Source organism: Magnolia sinica, chromosome 3 (genome assembly GCF_029962835.1).
Source record: "Magnolia sinica isolate HGM2019 chromosome 3, MsV1, whole genome shotgun sequence".
NCBI lineage: Eukaryota > Viridiplantae > Streptophyta > Magnoliopsida > Magnoliales > Magnoliaceae > Magnolia > Magnolia sinica.
This window is the reverse complement of record NC_080575.1, coordinates 1,261,616-1,279,004: the sequence shown is the minus strand read 5'-3', so window position 1 is coordinate 1,279,004 and position 17,389 is coordinate 1,261,616. Positions and strand designations below refer to the sequence as shown.

General features: G+C 36.8%; 1 protein-coding gene across 1 annotated transcript; it reads left to right on the top strand.

The window, feature by feature from the left end:
• Nucleotides 1-497: 497 nt before the first annotated feature.
• LOC131239220 (acetyl-coenzyme A synthetase, chloroplastic/glyoxysomal) lies at nucleotides 498-17,284 on the top strand. Its single transcript, XM_058236822.1, has 18 exons — nucleotides 498-871; nucleotides 1,724-1,867; nucleotides 3,347-3,502; nucleotides 3,614-3,736; nucleotides 3,837-4,005; nucleotides 5,159-5,241; nucleotides 5,556-5,657; nucleotides 5,752-5,840; nucleotides 5,955-6,045; nucleotides 7,849-7,962; nucleotides 11,809-11,885; nucleotides 11,972-12,050; nucleotides 12,265-12,333; nucleotides 12,652-12,827; nucleotides 14,331-14,387; nucleotides 14,541-14,631; nucleotides 14,795-14,893; nucleotides 16,686-17,284. The coding sequence occupies exons 1-18, from the start codon at nucleotides 503-505 to the stop codon at nucleotides 16,869-16,871; spliced, it is 2,274 nt and encodes a 757-aa protein (XP_058092805.1). The 5' UTR covers nucleotides 498-502; the 3' UTR covers nucleotides 16,872-17,284.
• The last annotated feature ends 105 nt before the right edge of the window (nucleotides 17,285-17,389 follow it).

Genomic DNA, 17,389 nt, shown 5'->3' with positions numbered 1-17,389 from the left:
ACAGATCAATGGGCACAAACCATAAGCTTACGCCACTACCCCTCTCGTGCTTCCTTCGTATTTTCCTCCACCTCGACTCCAACGTAATAGAAAAATGGACAACATATACAATTCCACCAAAGTCAAGTCTATCCAAATTATCTCATCCGATTGGAAACATCGAAATCTTGGAATATAGAAACTCCTGGAATCCCATCGTCTCTGCAGTCTCTCTTCTCTCTCTCTTCCTTTGACCACGCAAACCACAGACTCCAAAAATAAATCTCCGCAGCTCACTCGATATGACCCGATACGCGAAAAGTAGCCTAAAAAATCGGCCGATACGGATTCGTCGAGCACATGTGTGTTTCTCTCTCATCCCATCTCTCTCTCTCCAACGATCCTATCCCAGTCAGCCAAACTAAAACTCCCCATAAATAAATAACAGATTTTTTATTTTTTATTTTTAAAATTTTAAAAAATATTTTTAAAGAAATAAAATAAAAAATAGTAAAAAATTGATATGGCTCTGTCCTACGTTTTTCAAAATCATCTCTCCAACCCTCGCTTTCCCTTGCCAAACCCTTCTCCTATAAAACCCTCACCTTCCCCTCTCTTCTGCTTTCGACCTCTCTCTTCGGATCTGAGAAAGCAATCAGGGAAGATGGCGACGGCAGCGTCTTCTTCGCCATCTTCGTCTCCACGGAAGAGCTTGGTGACGCTGAATCATCTCCGCCACGTGGAGTCCATGGCGAACCTGCCGTCGGGCGCCGGCAAGATCCCGCGCATGAACGCTGTGATTCTCGGGAATTCGCTGGCGTCGGAGGAGGACGATATAATCTTCCCCAGCAAGGAATTTTCTTCTCAGGCTCATGTCCCGTCGCCGGAGAAGGTGATCTTCTTCTTCCAATAAATGTTCGCGGAATTCGTTCCGTTTATATTATTATTTTTGTGTTTTGTCGGTGGACGAGGAGGTTTCGATTTTGAACTTTACAAAAGGCAGGGCATTTTTTTATTATCATGATTTTGTAATTTTGTGCAAGTTTGTGTCGTTCCTTTTTTTCTTTTCAAATGTTTGATCTTTGGAAGTTGGTATTTCTGGATTTATTGTGGTATGGAAACATGTGTTTTTACCATTTAGCAATGGTGCGTTTGGTTGCCTTAAGTATCATGAAATTTCATGAATCAGTCTAATTTGATGGAAAAATTTCATGACTTTTGGTACAACCAAACGCACTGTGAAAAAAAGTTCTTGTTTTTTTATTGATTGAGAAGATAGTGTGTGTGTGTGTGTGTGTGTGTGTGTGTGTGTGTGTGTGTGTGTGTGTGTGTGTGTGTTTTTCCGGAAAATGAAAAATTTATAGAAATCTTTCTTTTCTTCTTTTCTTTCTTTGGATTCTAATAATTGCGTTTTGATGGCTGTGATGGTGATATTTTCTGAAATTTGTTAAAGTCAACTTTTTTTTTTACTGTTTAAAATTATGCTCATGTTTCGGTGTCAGAGGATGCAATTCTGTAGCTGAAATCTGTTCATGTTGGGATTCAGCTTCCCGATTTTGATTGTTTTATTGTGCAGATGTTGATTTTATTTCAAAATTTCAGTAAAATCTACAATTTCATTTTGTGCGCAAGATATCGGTTACAATTTTGTTTCCTTTGACCACTATATATTTTTTTTTTTGTCGCTATTTTTTTTTTGTTTTTTGATTTTATCTTTTTTAATTGGTTCGGTTCGTTGGATCAGTATCTGGAGATGTATAAAAGGTCTATTGAGGACCCTGCTGGTTTCTGGTCAGAGATTGCGTCCCAGTTTTACTGGAAACAGAAGTGGGGTGAAAAGGTCTTTTCAGAGAATTTGGATGTTAGGAAGGGGAATATAAGCATTGAGGTGAGATCTTTTCTTATACAAGCATGCTAAGGATACATTCCCATGTGTATGCAAGATCCTGGTCGTTCATTCATTGGGTGGGTTATTTCATCATGTATATCCTGTGGCTTGAAAATGAGGACAATCTGCTTATGGTGTGAGCCAAACCATTAATTGGATTTTGGTCAATTCAGTTTATCCATCCATTTCTTCATTCACATGCACAATGAGCAGAAAACCTGATTTTCGACTTCGGAACATACATGGTGGGGTACACCTATTGTTAGCAGAGCGGCATACAGCAAAAAATGGCTCAGAAAATGGTCATTTTTAATATCTTGATTGTTAAAAATATGGTCAAAAGTATGGAAATGCCAAAGTTTTGAAGAACAAAAAATATGGTCAAAATTTTTGGTCAATTCAATTTATCCATCATTCACATGCACGATGAGCAGAAAACCTGATTTTCGACTTCGGAACATACATGGTGGGGTACACCTATTGTTAGCAGAGCGGCATACAGCAAAAAATGGCTCAGAAAATGGTCATTTTTAATTTGATCTCGATTGTTAAAAATATGGTCAAAAGTATGGAAATGCCAAAGTTTTGAAGAACAAAAAATATGGTCAAAAGTTTTGGTCAATTCAATTTATCCATCATTCACATGCACGATGAGCAGAAAACCTGATTTTCGACTTCGGAACATACGTGGTGGGGTACACCTATTGTTAGCAGAGCGGCATACAGCAAAAAATGGCTCAGAAAATAGTCATTTTTAATTTGATCTCGATCGTTAAAAATATGGTCAAAAGTATGGAAATGCCAGAGTTTTGAAGAACGAAAAGTTAGGGTTTAATACAGTGCGGCCTCAAGAAAAATGGAGTGAAAAAACAACTATGTACGTGCATATATGTGACTATATATTAAGATTAAGAAGGAAAACTTTAATTGAAATAATTAGAATTGCTATATGTACGTACAATAATGTACATAGATAGTCGAATGGTATTCTTTGCCTTTCTCTGATCCTTCCTTTTCAAGTAATCTGACTGAATATCAGTCCGGCTCTACTAAAAATTTCACATTCCACTCAGTTTTATCAATGGGTAGCGACCACCAATTTGTATTTTTAAAATTGCACTCAAAAGTCTTTTCAATAAAACGTTTTTTTTTTTTTTTTAAAATTATTGAAACAGTGTGTTTAATTCGGTTTGCCCAAAAAAATGAGTTTTTTTGGCCTATCTTTCGAAATATACGGAGTTTTAAACATTTAATCAAATAATATGATTTTTTTTTTTCAAAAAATATGGGGTTTAAAATGGAGTTTTGCTAACTATGGGCCCACCTAATGACCTGCCCAGATTCTATGCACATGTGGGGAGGTTGTGAGTAGAATCTGGTTCATCTTTCTCTATATTTAGTTTGTGTAATTGAGTTTTAGTCAGTTTGAAGTGATTTTTTAAAAAGAGATCAAAATGTATTATGGGTGTCACTGGGCAGTGGTTCAAAGGTGGTGTCACGAACATATGCTACAATGCATTGGACAGAAATATTGAAGCTGGTAATGGAGGAAAAATTGCATTTTATTGGGAAGGGAATGATCTGGGCAATGATGGGCGGTTAACGTACAGTGAGGTGCTGGAGAAGGTTTGCCAGGTATATTAGAGAATCCATTTTATTGTGATTTTCAGTATCTCCAGTATCTGGAATACGATCAGCAGTTGAAGCATTTGTGAAAATTTGAGTGTATGTTTCTCCTATAAACAGCTCTCCAATTACTTGAAAGACATTGGCGTTGGAAAGGGAGATGCCGTCGTGATTTATTTACCCATGCTGATGGAATTGCCGATTGCAATGCTGGCCTGTGCTCGCATTGGCGCTGTTCACTCGGTAATGTGCATGCACTGATTCTCTTCTCCCCATTTCTTTGCAATCGGTTCTGGTTCCAGTTCTTAAATGAAAATCATTAACAGCCGTGCTGTTTTTTCAGGTTGTGTTTGCCGGATTCTCTTCAGAATCTCTTGCCCAAAGAATTTTGGATTGCAAACCAAAGGCCGTCATAACCTGCAATGCTGTTCTCCGAGGTTCCAAAGTCATCCATCTGAAAGATATTGTTGATGCAGCATTAGTGGAATCAACCAAAAATGGGGTCTCTGTAGGCACGTTAAGTTAAAACTCCCAATTCTTTTGGTGCATAATCTCCTACTTTATTTTATTTTTATTTCTTCATGCACCTGCTGCATTTGAATGAGTCAAGTTGAGATTTCTGTAAATGGACAAAAGTTGCGCATGCTAAAGGGGTTATTGGGATTTTTCTTAGTAGTCAACATTAGCAGGATGAAGAAGTCTTAAATAATTTTAGGTCATGTTTGGATACTTGGAAACTAAGGCAAAAGAAAGGAGAAAAGGAAAAACAATAATTATCCAATGATGATTTCCATGAGAACTATTGAAACATGGGTTTCAATTTTGAGCTCTTGTTTTGGTAGCGAGTGGGAATTTCATCTCTCTTACAATACTCACCTAGTTTCTTGTGTAGAGAATCCAAATTATGGAAAAATGTAGTGATTTCTTGATGGAATTCACCCTTTTCTTTGCTATGCAAACAACACAAATAGTCACATCAAAGGAAAATCTTTTTTCTTTTTTGTTGTTTGGCATGGAATCCATGCTTTCCAAACATGGCCTAAGGCTTGATGGTGGTTCAAAATTTTCAGTTTGAGAAACAAAGGGGCATATGTTATGAAGTGTAAGTAATGTTTGACATGTGAAGCATCTTATTTTTCCTACTATGTTTCTAAATTCTTTGAATCTCTGTTGCTCTTATGCTTATGTTGCTCCTTCAGCAAATATTTTGATTCTCAGGTTTTGAGTAGATATTTTGTTTTCTGTGCTCAGTAATCTAATTTATTCATCAATATGTTTTATTTATTAAAGTGGAATGGTGGAAAAGGATCCATGTAGATGACCCCAATTAGTTGGGATAAGGCTTAGATGATGATGATGATGGATATGTTTTCTTTATTGTATTTTTTACTACAAATCATTTATTCGTAAACATAATAATTAGTAGAGTTAATATGGTTTGATGTTAATTTCAAACTTCTTGGTAATATCTTCATGTATGATAAACTTAAAATTGTATGTTCTTGGTTTGTGCTTTGGAGCATTGTACTCAATACATGAGAATGAAAAGATTTGTAACTTTTTCCTTTATGTTTTCTTCAGTATCTTTTCCTAGTTGTTAATCAACAACAAAAATACGCCTTAGGTTGCATGTTTTATGTTTATCATTATCTTTTCATTGAGCAGGTGTATGTTTAACTTATGAAAACGAGTCAGCAATGAAGAGGGAAGCAACAAAATGGCAGGATGGGAGAGATATCTGGTGGCAGGTCAATAGAATTGATTTCCTCTTATTTTGGTGACATCTCTTAAAGCTGAAGCATAACACTCATGTTCTTAATTTGGATAATGATTTCAACAATATTGGTAAAGTGCATAAACAATAACTTGGTAGCCTTGAAACAAAGAGCAATGTTAATGCATGCATATATACTAAAGGACTGATCTGACCTGATATATATATATATATATGCAAGTGTTATGTTTGTTTGGTTTGAACCTGTTATGCATGCATGATTTAGGGAACGAGTTGCTACAGGTGGTATAGTCATTTCACGTTTAATGCTCAAGAATTGTGTTCCAGGATACTGTCCCACAATGTCCAACGACATGTGAAGTGGAGTGGGTTGATGCAGAAGATCCTCTTTTTCTCTTGTATACCAGTGGGAGCACTGGAAAGCCGAAGGTGATCTCTTTGAAGTTCTCTTAATTGTAGTCAATTTGGTGTCTTTTGTGTGCCTGCATGCATTTCATGTTTGATCTTGCATGTCTATATGCAGGGTGTTCTGCATACAACAGGGGGATATATGATATACACTGCTACGACGTTTAAGTATGCATTTGACTACAAGCCATCAGATATCTACTGGTATGCTGGCAAAACTTGGTGGTCTTTAAGTGCCTTAAGAAACTTGTCTTTGAATCCACAAGTGTAATTATACCCACTCCTGTGTAGTGCTCATTTCTCTTGTTCTGCCTCCAGGTGCACTGCTGATTGTGGTTGGATCACTGGACACAGCTATGTTACGTATGGTCCTCTGCTAAATGGAGCTACAGTTGTGGTTTTTGAAGGGGTAACCAATTCGGACCTGCCATTGTAGAATATGTTTGTGTATCTAGGATGTGAAACTGATCATGAATCAAATATTTGTATAATTTACTTGTGTATCTTTCTGAAGACAATTTATTTTCTTGAAGGTTTTTTTTTTTTTTTTGGGTAGAATTATGTGTTCATTGATACCTAATAATGTGTGCCCAAAATAGTTTGGGGAGTGCTGATTACTAGTGATCGGCAGTGTTGTCAGAATCCTATGATTTGCGATTTACGAATCAAGCAAAAGTATTTAAATCCCACCTTGAATCCCTTTTTAAATGAATCATACGATTCTATGATTTGAATCCTACAATTTACGATTCAAATCCCAATTTACAATTCAAATTATACTTATTCTTTTCTATTTTAAGCTTTTCTTGGCTTTCACTTTATGTTTTTAAATTGTTGGTGGCTTTGAGAATCATTTCAAAGAGGTCAATTATTTTATAATGTTCTTTACAAGAGATTATATGATAAATATTCTCTTTGATGTTAAATCATTTTGTATTACATGATAAATAATTCTCTTTGATGTTAAATCATTTTGTATTTTCTTATGATTTCTTACTTCTTAATTGGTTGAAACACCAACTTGATATAGTATTCAATAATGGTACTGGTGGTTGTAATGGACAGCCTCATGGCCATTACGATGCGGACCATAGTGGCCGTTACACCCTTAAAACAACCTTGTAACTGTCAAAATCTTTTTAAAGGAAAAAATGTAGCGACCCATATTGGCCTGTTCTGAGTTAACCTTTTCAAATTGGGTGTTATGGCCCCAGATTGCATAATGGTCACCACTGTTACTGTTACATAACAGCCATTATGGTCATTATGTAACTGTTTTCTAATGCCATGTGTATGAATCATATGTTTATTTATTTATTTATTATTTTTTTTAAATTTTAATTTTAATTTTAATTTTTATAGATGGTTGCAGTTGCGCTGACCAATATGTCTTGTGGTGATGATGGTTAGAAATCAAAAAATATTTTTTCACTGGTATACAAAATCAAATGTCACTTTTCCAAAGCGATTTTATGTTTAAGAAAGGTAAAAAGATTATAAATTTTTAAAGAATTTCTGTATGTTTTAAAACTAAATTTCTTGAATGACAAAAAATAAAGGAAATGCGAGAATCCGCTAACATTATCATGATATGGTTGTATTACTTGCTGCGTATTGATGAGAAATGGATGATTGATGAGTTTTTCATTTTTTAATGATTTATTTATATTTTGCAGATTTTTTTATTTTTTATTTTTTTCATTTTTTAAGAAAATCATAAAAAATCTTACTATTTATGATATGATTTGCTATTCGATACAATTCAACCCTCGTTACGATTTGCGATACAATGATGATTTAGACAAGCATTGGTGATCGTTTTCATTTGGGATCTCTGTCGCTCATTTTGAATTATCCTTTTAGCAACAAACTTGGAGGCTTATAGATTTCAGAATATATTCAAGATGTCTTTTTAGAAATGACTATATAACATTCAACATTAGAAATCTTTCAAAAAAAAAAAAAAAAATCAACATTAGAAAGATTTTCCATATGCTATGATTAAAACTTCATGAACTTCCATATTTGAATCAAATATTATGACCAGTATGATGATTTTTTGTGATCATTTGTGTTCTTTAAAGTTATTTATGGCTTCTGTAATATAATGCTGGCTATATTTTCTTGGTTTTGTTACCAGTAAATCCAACAGCGCTTTCATATGGAGATTCAGTTGCACATCTTTTCACTAGATCTTTTGTATCATCTGCAGGCTCCAAACTATCCAGATTCTGGACGTTGTTGGGACATTGTTGATAAGTACAAAGTGTCAGTATTCTACACGGCGCCAACACTTGTGCGGTCCCTCATGCGGGATGGTGCTGAGGCAAGAAATCTCTCCATTGTTACATGCAATTTCCTAGCTTGTTACCGCTTCTATTGTAATTGATTGTGTATTATATCCAAGGTATTCAATAACGGTAATGGTGGCCATAATGGTCACCATATATATAAAAAAAAACTGTATCGGCCCCTGTTTGGATTGCGAATTAGATCAGTATTCAGTAATGTAATGCAAAAGCACCATCATTATGATTTTACAAAGTTTGTTGAAATATGTAATTGGGCATGTAATTAGGTGGTCAAATGTAGATGTCGTAGGAGATAGGTAATTACAAATTTACATTGTATTGCATTCGAAATTTCCTATCCAAACACAGGAATTAGAGTAATTTTCCTATTGATTTAACATTTTAGTAATATAAAAATATTATCATTACAATTTTACCATGCCTATCTAAACACAACAATTGTTTGTCAAATTACTTGTTTTCTAGGAGTCGGGTATTGTAATTTGTAAGCATTGCACTTTTACAATATATTACTAATGTAATTTACAATCCAAACAGGCCCTAAAGGGCCATTATGGGCCACTTTTTTGGTAATGGTTGTTATAACCTCGTAACATGTAATGGTTTTCACCAATGTTATTACACAATGGCCATTGCATAACCATTTTTAATACCTTGATTATATATGAGAACAAGAATATATGATATTGCATGACTAAGTTCAACAGTTATGTTTTACCCCACATCCAGTCAACCCATTCGCTTCTAGGTAGTAAATGGAGCGAGATCAACCAATATGGATGTTGGATTAATTTTTAATGCATATCACATATCATTGTGTGTATTTGACATGTAACAAATTGCATGCACATGATATATAATAGACAAGGTGTCCCAAATTGGTTACGTATCGGCCGCAACAGGTAATACGTAACGGTAACCGATGGGGCTGAAATGGGGAGGTCCAGAAAAAAAAGAACTGAAACGGCTGTTACGGGAGCGTAACGGCCATTACAAGGCATAACAGTTGTTATGATCCCGTAACAGCCGTTACACACAATAACCCTATGAGAAAAAGGAAACAAATGAAAAGAAAAATACGAAAAAAATACCTGATTCTTCCCCCCCCCCCCCCTTCACTCAAAACAAATGGGTGGTATGCTTGTAAAACAGCCATGCACTTTCGGCGTACGCTGCTTAGTGCACTTGCACTATTTTGGTGCATGCGTTCCACCTTGATTTATGTGTTGTATATCCATGCAGTTCATCAGTTTTTCCTATTCATTTAAGGGCATGGTCCTAAAATGAAGCAGATTCAGATCTCAAGTGGACCACACAATATGGATTGAATGGCCATTGCTAAAAACTTCCTAGGGCCCACTGTAATGTTTATTTTCCATTGAACCTGTTGATAAGGTCGCATAGACCTGGATCAAGGGAGAACACAAATGGCAGCTTATCCAAAAAAAAAAAACAAAAACAATAGTCACAAGAAGTTTTAATTGTGGGAATTCAATCCCGACCAGAGATTTGGATCTACCTCATTTTTTGGACCATGCTCTAAAATGAGTTGGCAAAAAGGATGGACAGCATGGATATACAACAAATGCATCGAGGTGGGTCCGACCTTCAAGGTGTGGCTCACTAGTGGTCCACTTCATGTTTAGATCTGCCTGATTTTTTGGACCATGCATTAAAATGAGTTGGAAAAATAGATTGACAACATGGATATACAAATACATCAAGGTGGGCCTCAATTTCAGGGCCTCACCCACTAGTGGTCCACCTAAGATTTGGATTTGCCTCATTTTTTGGACCATGCCCTAAAATGAATTGGTACAATGTATGGACGACATTGATATACGATACATACATCGAGGCGGGCTCCATGTACATGGCATTAAAAAATTGTGCATGAGGTATACATTAACTCAAAATCAATAAATTAAATTATGGCAGCGTTGTTGCTAAGTCACAATCCCAAAATTAAATTATTTAAACGATTTTCACCGTTAATTTGCAAACACTTATTTTTTGAAATAGGATCATTTGATATTTTTCATTCTTCACTACTCAATAAATGTCCACCAATCCATTAGTGGGATAAGTGCCAATAGATTGCATGAATTTGATGTTGATTTGGGGCATCGAATGGTCTGCCAAATCAGCTCAAAATTAGCAACACTATTTACCTGAATCTAATTTCAATTTTTTCTTAAGATTTATTGGGAAAAATGATATTAAATTGTTAGATATATGAATTACACAAGAGGACACATAAGTCCCTAGACTCTGTTTGTTGAAATAAAATGTACGCGAGTCGTAAGGTATGTAATACATCAATACCTACAAACATGAAATATTTTAGTATTACATTCATTCTAATAAATTCATATTGATATTATGTAGTTAGATAATTAAATATAAAAGACTTGCAGTCAATTCTAGGTTGTCAAATTCATAAATTGACCAGACAATCCGATACAACATTCTCACCAAAGATTGGACTGTTCCACTACCATAAACATGTTCAAAATTATAAATGGATGCATATTTAGAAAATTTACAATTTTCCGGATTTTCTAAATATTTTTCCAGATTTTTTGAAGGAAAAAAAAATAAAATAATAAACGATAGATACAAGGGCATATCGGCTGTTATGCCGATTCAGCACATCCATAACGGTGGGCACCGTTACGCCCACCATTATCGCAACGGAACACGTACATAATAAAGCATGAATGCAATAATAGAGAACATAGCAGGCTACACATAATATGAGAATCAATGTATAAAAAAACGATTAACGGCCATAACCGTTATGCGTTACGGGGTCAAAACGGGCATAACGGTCGTTACAGAAAAAAAAATTGCCTTTAACCGCCCCATGACGGTATGCAATGGCCCCATAATGGTCCAGAAACATGTTTTTTCAAAAAATAAAAAATAAAAAATGCCGTAATGGCAGTTGTCCCATATCGTAACTGCAATGAGCGGTGGCCATTACGGTCACTATTACCATTATTGAACACCTTGGTGAGAATGAAGACATGTAAATATGCCTTATGAGTACTATCTTTTCCTTGTATGATTGTTCAAGGGATTCTAAAACCCAAATTGATAATGGGTTTCTATATTATTGTTAGAGTATACCGTCTTCATTGTACGTGCATTGCAGTATATTTGAGTGTGAGACTACACATATTTGATGGTCATGTGGTGCATCATATTCTTGAGGATAATGGTGTATTTTTTAAGAATCCATTAGCATTTATTTTGAGCTTGTCTCTTGTAGCAAATTGCCTTTATAAATAAAGGATTCCAGAGGAGAAGATATGTTCTCTCCTCTTCTTTTCTCTATTTCTACAATTATTATTTTTAAATGTTGATAAATTTTTATGGGATCCTATTTCTCACCAAATTAATAGAGTGGGCAATTTGCATTGTGTTTCTGGTAGAAAAAGCAGATAAAAAGAGATGAAGATAAAACGGGAAAGTTTTGTTTATGAAAATAATACCAGACTTCCTGATAATAGTTAGCCATAAAATACAAAATAAATTTCATGAGATAAAGATCTGGTCTGGTTGGTGTCAACCAGATTATGCCACTAGTAAGAGAGTCCGGATTCTGCTCTAGCCACTATGGTCAAAGACTGTTCATGTTTTGGATTAAATCAATTGAGCAATCTTAACCATTACGTATTTACATTTGATGTATTTCATGCAACCGTAAAGCTGCCTATTTAGGCTCACATATCATCATTCCTTTGAAGCTTCTAATTCACCTTCTCAGGCTGGAATCTTGTTGCTCAGCCATGTCTTCATCTAACAGTTGTGGAGTATGTTATAACATATTGATTGCTGCATGTCTTTTCAAGCAGTATGTTACTCGCTACTCTCGCAAATCATTACGAGTTCTCGGAAGTGTAGGAGAGCCTATAAATCCAACTGCATGGAGGTTTGCATCTTCTCTACATGCTAGCTAATGTTCACATTGGGTCATTATGTCTGAAAAGATGTCAAGATTCTTCCTTTCTTGTGTAGGTGGTTCTTCAATGTTGTTGGTGATTCACGGTGCCCTATATCTGATACGTGGTGGCAGACTGAGACTGGTGGCTTTATGGTAGTATTTCGTTGTTCTATTTGTTTTATGTTGTTTTGTTCCAACCATCAAGGGACGCATTTTGAAGCAAATTATAAATTCTTTTCACTGTTTTCCCTGTTAGCTTGATTGTGGCATTCATGGTTCTCCGTTGTTGCCAATCCGATTACTCCTTTACCTGCTTTTCCTGTTAGTTTGATTGTGGCGTTCTTGGTTCTCCCTTGTTGCCATTCAGATTACTCCTTTACCTGGTGCGTGGCTACAAAAGCCTGGTTCTGCCACTTTCCCCTTCTTTGGGGTTCAGGTATGTGTTTCGGAAACAAACATGTTGATACACTTTTCCCTTTAGGGCCTGTTTGGGAGTTTGGAAAGTATACTTTCCAAGAAAATGACATTTTTATTGGGAGTTCACTTTTTGGTTGAAAACATTTTTCAAGAATGCGTTTTCATAGAAAAGGTCCTCGAAAAATTTCTTACCCACCCCCCTGTTTTTTTGTTCTCTCCAATGCTTCCTTGGAAAATAACTTTCAGAGAAAATGTCACTCTCTCGTATTGATTTTTCAAGCTCCCAAACACCATATTAACTGCTTTTCATTCTTGTTTGTTTGGAACAATGTTGCAGCCTGTCATTGTTGATGAGAAAGGAAAGGAGGTTGAAGGTGAATGCAGCGGATTTCTTTGCGTGAAGAGCTCATGGCCTGGGGCCTTCCGTACTCTATATGGTGATCATGAAAGATATGAAACTACATACTTTAAGCCATTCCCTGGTTATTATTTCTCTGGTGATGGCTGCCGCAGGTAACTCTTCCAACTTTCTTTCTTTTCTTTTTTCTTAAACCCATGATTTCCTCATAAGCTCAATGCTCTTGCGGCATATTTGATGAAGAGGAATTGTATGATCCTTGACCTATGATACTGCCTTCGGGTCCTTAGTTGAACAAGTGGCCTAAATTGGGTGGTCGTCAGGGTATTTCGTAGGTGGCTATAACATTCACCACCGTTACTGATATGGGTATCGGTAGTAACGGTCAATAGGGGGCATAACGGCCTTTACAATCCTTGAAAAATTCTGAAAAAATATCTTGAAAATCTATAATAATGTAAATATTCTAAATTTGTATTCATTTTTTGTTTTGAACATGTTTATGGTAACGTAACAGTCCACTCTTCAGTGAAAGTGTTTTATTGGGTTGTCTGGTGAATTTATGAACATGGTTATGTGTCTTTGATGTTCACACATTACAATCAAGCATTAGAATTAGAAATCGAAAAAGAAGAAGCATATTTACCACTTTTCTATTAAAAAAGAGAGCCCTCGGAGCTTCTATTCGCCCAAATCGCTTCAATCCACTATTTTACTCCTAAAACCTATAATATGAGTGGTTGAAATCAGCTGTAGAACGATGTGGGAAAGTTTTTGGAATGAGAAAAGTAAAAAAAAAAAAGAGGAAAAAAATTAATTTACATAGAAAAAAAAGAAGAGGTCGTTTTTCGACCGTTACGAGGGTAACGGTTGTTATGCTCCTTAATGGCCATTACGCCCCTGTAACAGCTGATATGGTCCTAAAAAATCAATTGCCCTGTTTCAATCCCGGATTGTGTAATGGTCATGGCTGTTACCTATACATATCGGCCTTTAAAGCTATATCGTAACAGATATGGAACACCTTGATAATCATAAAAATCTCCATGATGGTGCAGTCCTAACCCCTTGAATAGTTGCCTGAAAATAGACGATCGAGAAAGGAAATACAGTAATGTTCCACATTCAACTATAGAAGGGCAATGAATGAATCAATAAGATATGCCAGTCTAGGAGATCTTTGGGACATGGTCCATCCAATGTGGGGCCTATCAGATCAATGTTCCTTTTGAGGATCATATAATGCTATTTTGTGCGGCCAACTATTTGCACATGTCACTTCACATGTGTTGGCAATGTGCTCAGCGGTTTGTCTGGCAGTTGTCTCCATGTCTGTACTCGCTGGCCCTTTTGTGGCCCATGTGTTATAGATGGGCTGAGGGTCAATTCTGGGTGGGACTGAGCTCGCATATGCGTGGTGTCAGTGCGAGCCTCTGCCATGGCCAGTTCCAAGAGCTCAGGTAAAAGAGGAAGGTTGATGTTCGGTGGGCAGCCAATCATAAAACTTTTGCCAATTTTTCTAAAAGGCGAACCCCAATTCGAAATGGCTGAGATGATGATGATGGCAATTCCTCCTAGCTGAAAAACAATTTTCCTCGAGATGGCCTTTATAGCAAAATGGCCTGGTTTCACCAGTATATTCTTTTTCGATGTTTTAGGGACAAGGATGGCTATCATTGGCTCACTGGAAGAGTTGATGACGTGATCAATGTCAGGTACATGTTTCTGAAATTCTCTATTTAAGTTTCAGATTACCTATGAGATATTTTGCAATCATAATTCCCAAATGTGGAGGTGTTCATGCGTTTCATGAGTATGTTATGATATATATGTTTTTTTCTTTCTTCTTTTGGGACCGATGTTTGCAGTGGGCACCGTATCGGCACAGCAGAAGTAGAATCCGCTCTTGTCTCACACCCCCAATGTGCAGAAGCTGCCGTAGTCGGTGTTGAGCATGAGGTACCCCTCTGTGTGCATGTGCATCTCTCTGTTTGTGCGCGCCTGCACTCGCATGCATGTGAACTTGTTTGTGTGTTCTTGCTTGGGTGCATAAGCATGCATTCTTGTGGTGTGCATATCATCAATAAGTCATATTACCCTTTTGGCATTTTGGTTGCTCCAGGTCAAAGGACAGGGCATTTATGCTTTTGTCACGTTGGTGGAGGGCGTCCCTTACAGTGAAGAACTTCGGAAAAGTCTTATATTAACAGTTCGTAAGCAGGTCTGCCACTTAATATGAAAAAAAGGCATACAACACACATGCATTTGTGTAGATATGCATTTATTCTTTGATGATTTTGATCACTTCTTATTAAGTTATCTGATTACTCTGCTTAGAAACATGAAATTTAACAACATCAATGAATGAAGCTTTCGAAATGACCAATATAATATGGGTCATTACATGATATAAATGGCTTGTTAACACTGACTTTTATGATGATCCAGATTTTCATCAGGTAGGCCCCACAACAGATGGGCACAGCCCAACGATTGAATTAATCGAAGAATTATCCTAACATTCAAACAGTGGGTGCCTACTTTATGTGAATCTTTGCTCATTTCTTATTTCTAAACCTCCATTTGCAAGCCACCTGTCGATGACCAGGATTGTTTGGTTGATTTGAGCTTTTATTTATGGGTTATCTACAGTGATGCCTACAGGATTGCTGATCGACATCATCTTATGTGACTGTGTGTATGTCACCATCGATCAAAGGCTCTGTGACTTGGACCAACTTGTTCGGTCCTGAGTTGTGACTAATCTATTTCAGGCTAAGTTGTGTTCATTGCTGACTCATGGTACTGAACTGGTTGGGACTTGACTGAGTCCGAGTCAACTTGGATGAGTCATTGATCTATGTTGCCATCTGTACCGTGGATGATAATTTTTGAGCTTGTATTCCATCTACAGTGTGGTCTGCTGGATTCATGATCCATCTAGATCATCTTATATGGCAACACGTGCCACGTGTAGGGACAAAGAATAGCACACTAGGTAGAGGCATCCCATCATAAGGTACTTGTACTGAGAGTTTATACACTACTATTCAGGTTTTCAGTTTGTGCAAGTTGGGCCAATGATCCAGTCATCTGAACCATTGATATTAAGGGTGCCACTTTGAAGTTTGAATGCCCATGCACCAAGAGTCTCCGAGATGGAGAAGTCCTAAACTTTCAATAGGTGGCCGGACAAAGATGGTTAAGAAAAGAAAATACATCCATGGTTCGCATTGTTGGGATCCTCCAATCTGGAAATTGTTTGGTTTTAAATAGCAGTTTTAGAGAGCTGCTCACCTGGAGACCAAAAACTGATACAACTCGGCCTGGAACTGTCTCTTTTGATTGTTTGGTCCCTATTTTGGTCTGTTGACTCGTCTTGGTCCTAGCGAAATTTCTATTTTGTGGCCCATCATACCAGTGGTTTGGGTCACTGACCATTGGTGCCTTTGTACCAACTGGAATCTCAGATTTACTGTGCAATCTTTTGGCCTAAATGTTTATAATACGTCAACCATATAATGGTTCCTAGAAGCATAAGAACATATAGAGAAAAAGGAAAAGATTGTGCATGCCCAGTGCGCACCAAGTTCGGTAGCACATCCCACCGTCCAATAACGGTGTCTGGGAATCTTAACATGCATTTCAAGATGGGCTTTTGAAGATTTGGAATTTGAAATGCTCGTTAGATTCCATCCAATCGCTCCTTTAGGTGTTGGGTTGTACTTGCGCTCTGATGTTGAGCCTAGAGGTGTTTGAGTCCTATTGTGTCACACTGACAGACCTTGTGCATGTTGGAGATTCATTGCTTAATTTCATAATGATAACCATTCTTCAAAAAATAAAAATAAAAATCATGGTGATAATTGATAAATAATTCTCCAATTGTTTGATTTTGTCATCTGCCAACAATATGCCATGCATCCTTCTGTCCACAGAATAAATGTGTGTAATTTGATGCAAGCATAAATGTGTTTTTTTTTTTTTTTTTTTTTTTTGTAATTTGATATCAGATTGGAGCATTTGCGGCCCCCGACAAGATACATTGGGCCCCAGGCCTTCCGAAAACAAGAAGCGGGAAGATCATGAGAAGGATACTAAGGAAGATCGCTAGTAGGCAGTTAGATGAGCTTGGAGACACGAGCACACTTGCAGATCCGGGTGTGGTCGATCAGCTCATTTCATTGAGTGATTGCTAACATGCGCTGCCCCAACCAGGACTCGGAACGCCCAATTGCTTCAGAAAGTTCCTCTATTTAGGCGAGTATAATCTCATGCACAAACGATCAAACTAAATTACATCAAGCATTTTTGTTCCGACCCCATGTCTACATCTTTTTATAGAACCGCCTGTATTTGATCATATGTCAGGAATATTACCCGGTTGTTTGCTGTCAAGATCTTACCATGATTCTTCTCGGAGCCATTGTTTTCAAAGCTGTCTTTAAGGGCATTGGAAAGTTGTGTTATTCAAATAAATGCGAATTGGGATAGATGATGTGTGGATTTCTTCAATACAGAGGCTTGTGGCCAGTCAATGAGGTTGATTTTTTCTTGGATAAAAGTGGATAATGTATTCTAGTCTCAGTAATAGTTTCCTACCTTTCTGGTATTTCTTTTGCTTGATTAGGTGTGTTTGGGTGCACCAAATATCATGAAATTTCATGATATGTTGGACCAAATTAAACTGATTAATCATGAAATATCATAATATTTG

What these genes read in the sequence shown, in the direction of transcription:
- LOC131239220 (XM_058236822.1), top strand. Translation starts at nt 503, where the DNA reads ATGGCTCTGTCCTACGTTTTTCAAAATCATCTCTCCAACCCTCGCTTT. An exon ending in CAGTTGTGGTTTTTGAAGGG is followed by an intron (nt 6,046 to 7,848) that starts GTAACCAATTCG and finishes TATCATCTGCAG; the next exon opens with GCTCCAAACTATCCAGATTC. An exon ending in TAGTCGGTGTTGAGCATGAG is followed by an intron (nt 14,632 to 14,794) that starts GTACCCCTCTGT and finishes TGGTTGCTCCAG; the next exon opens with GTCAAAGGACAGGGCATTTA.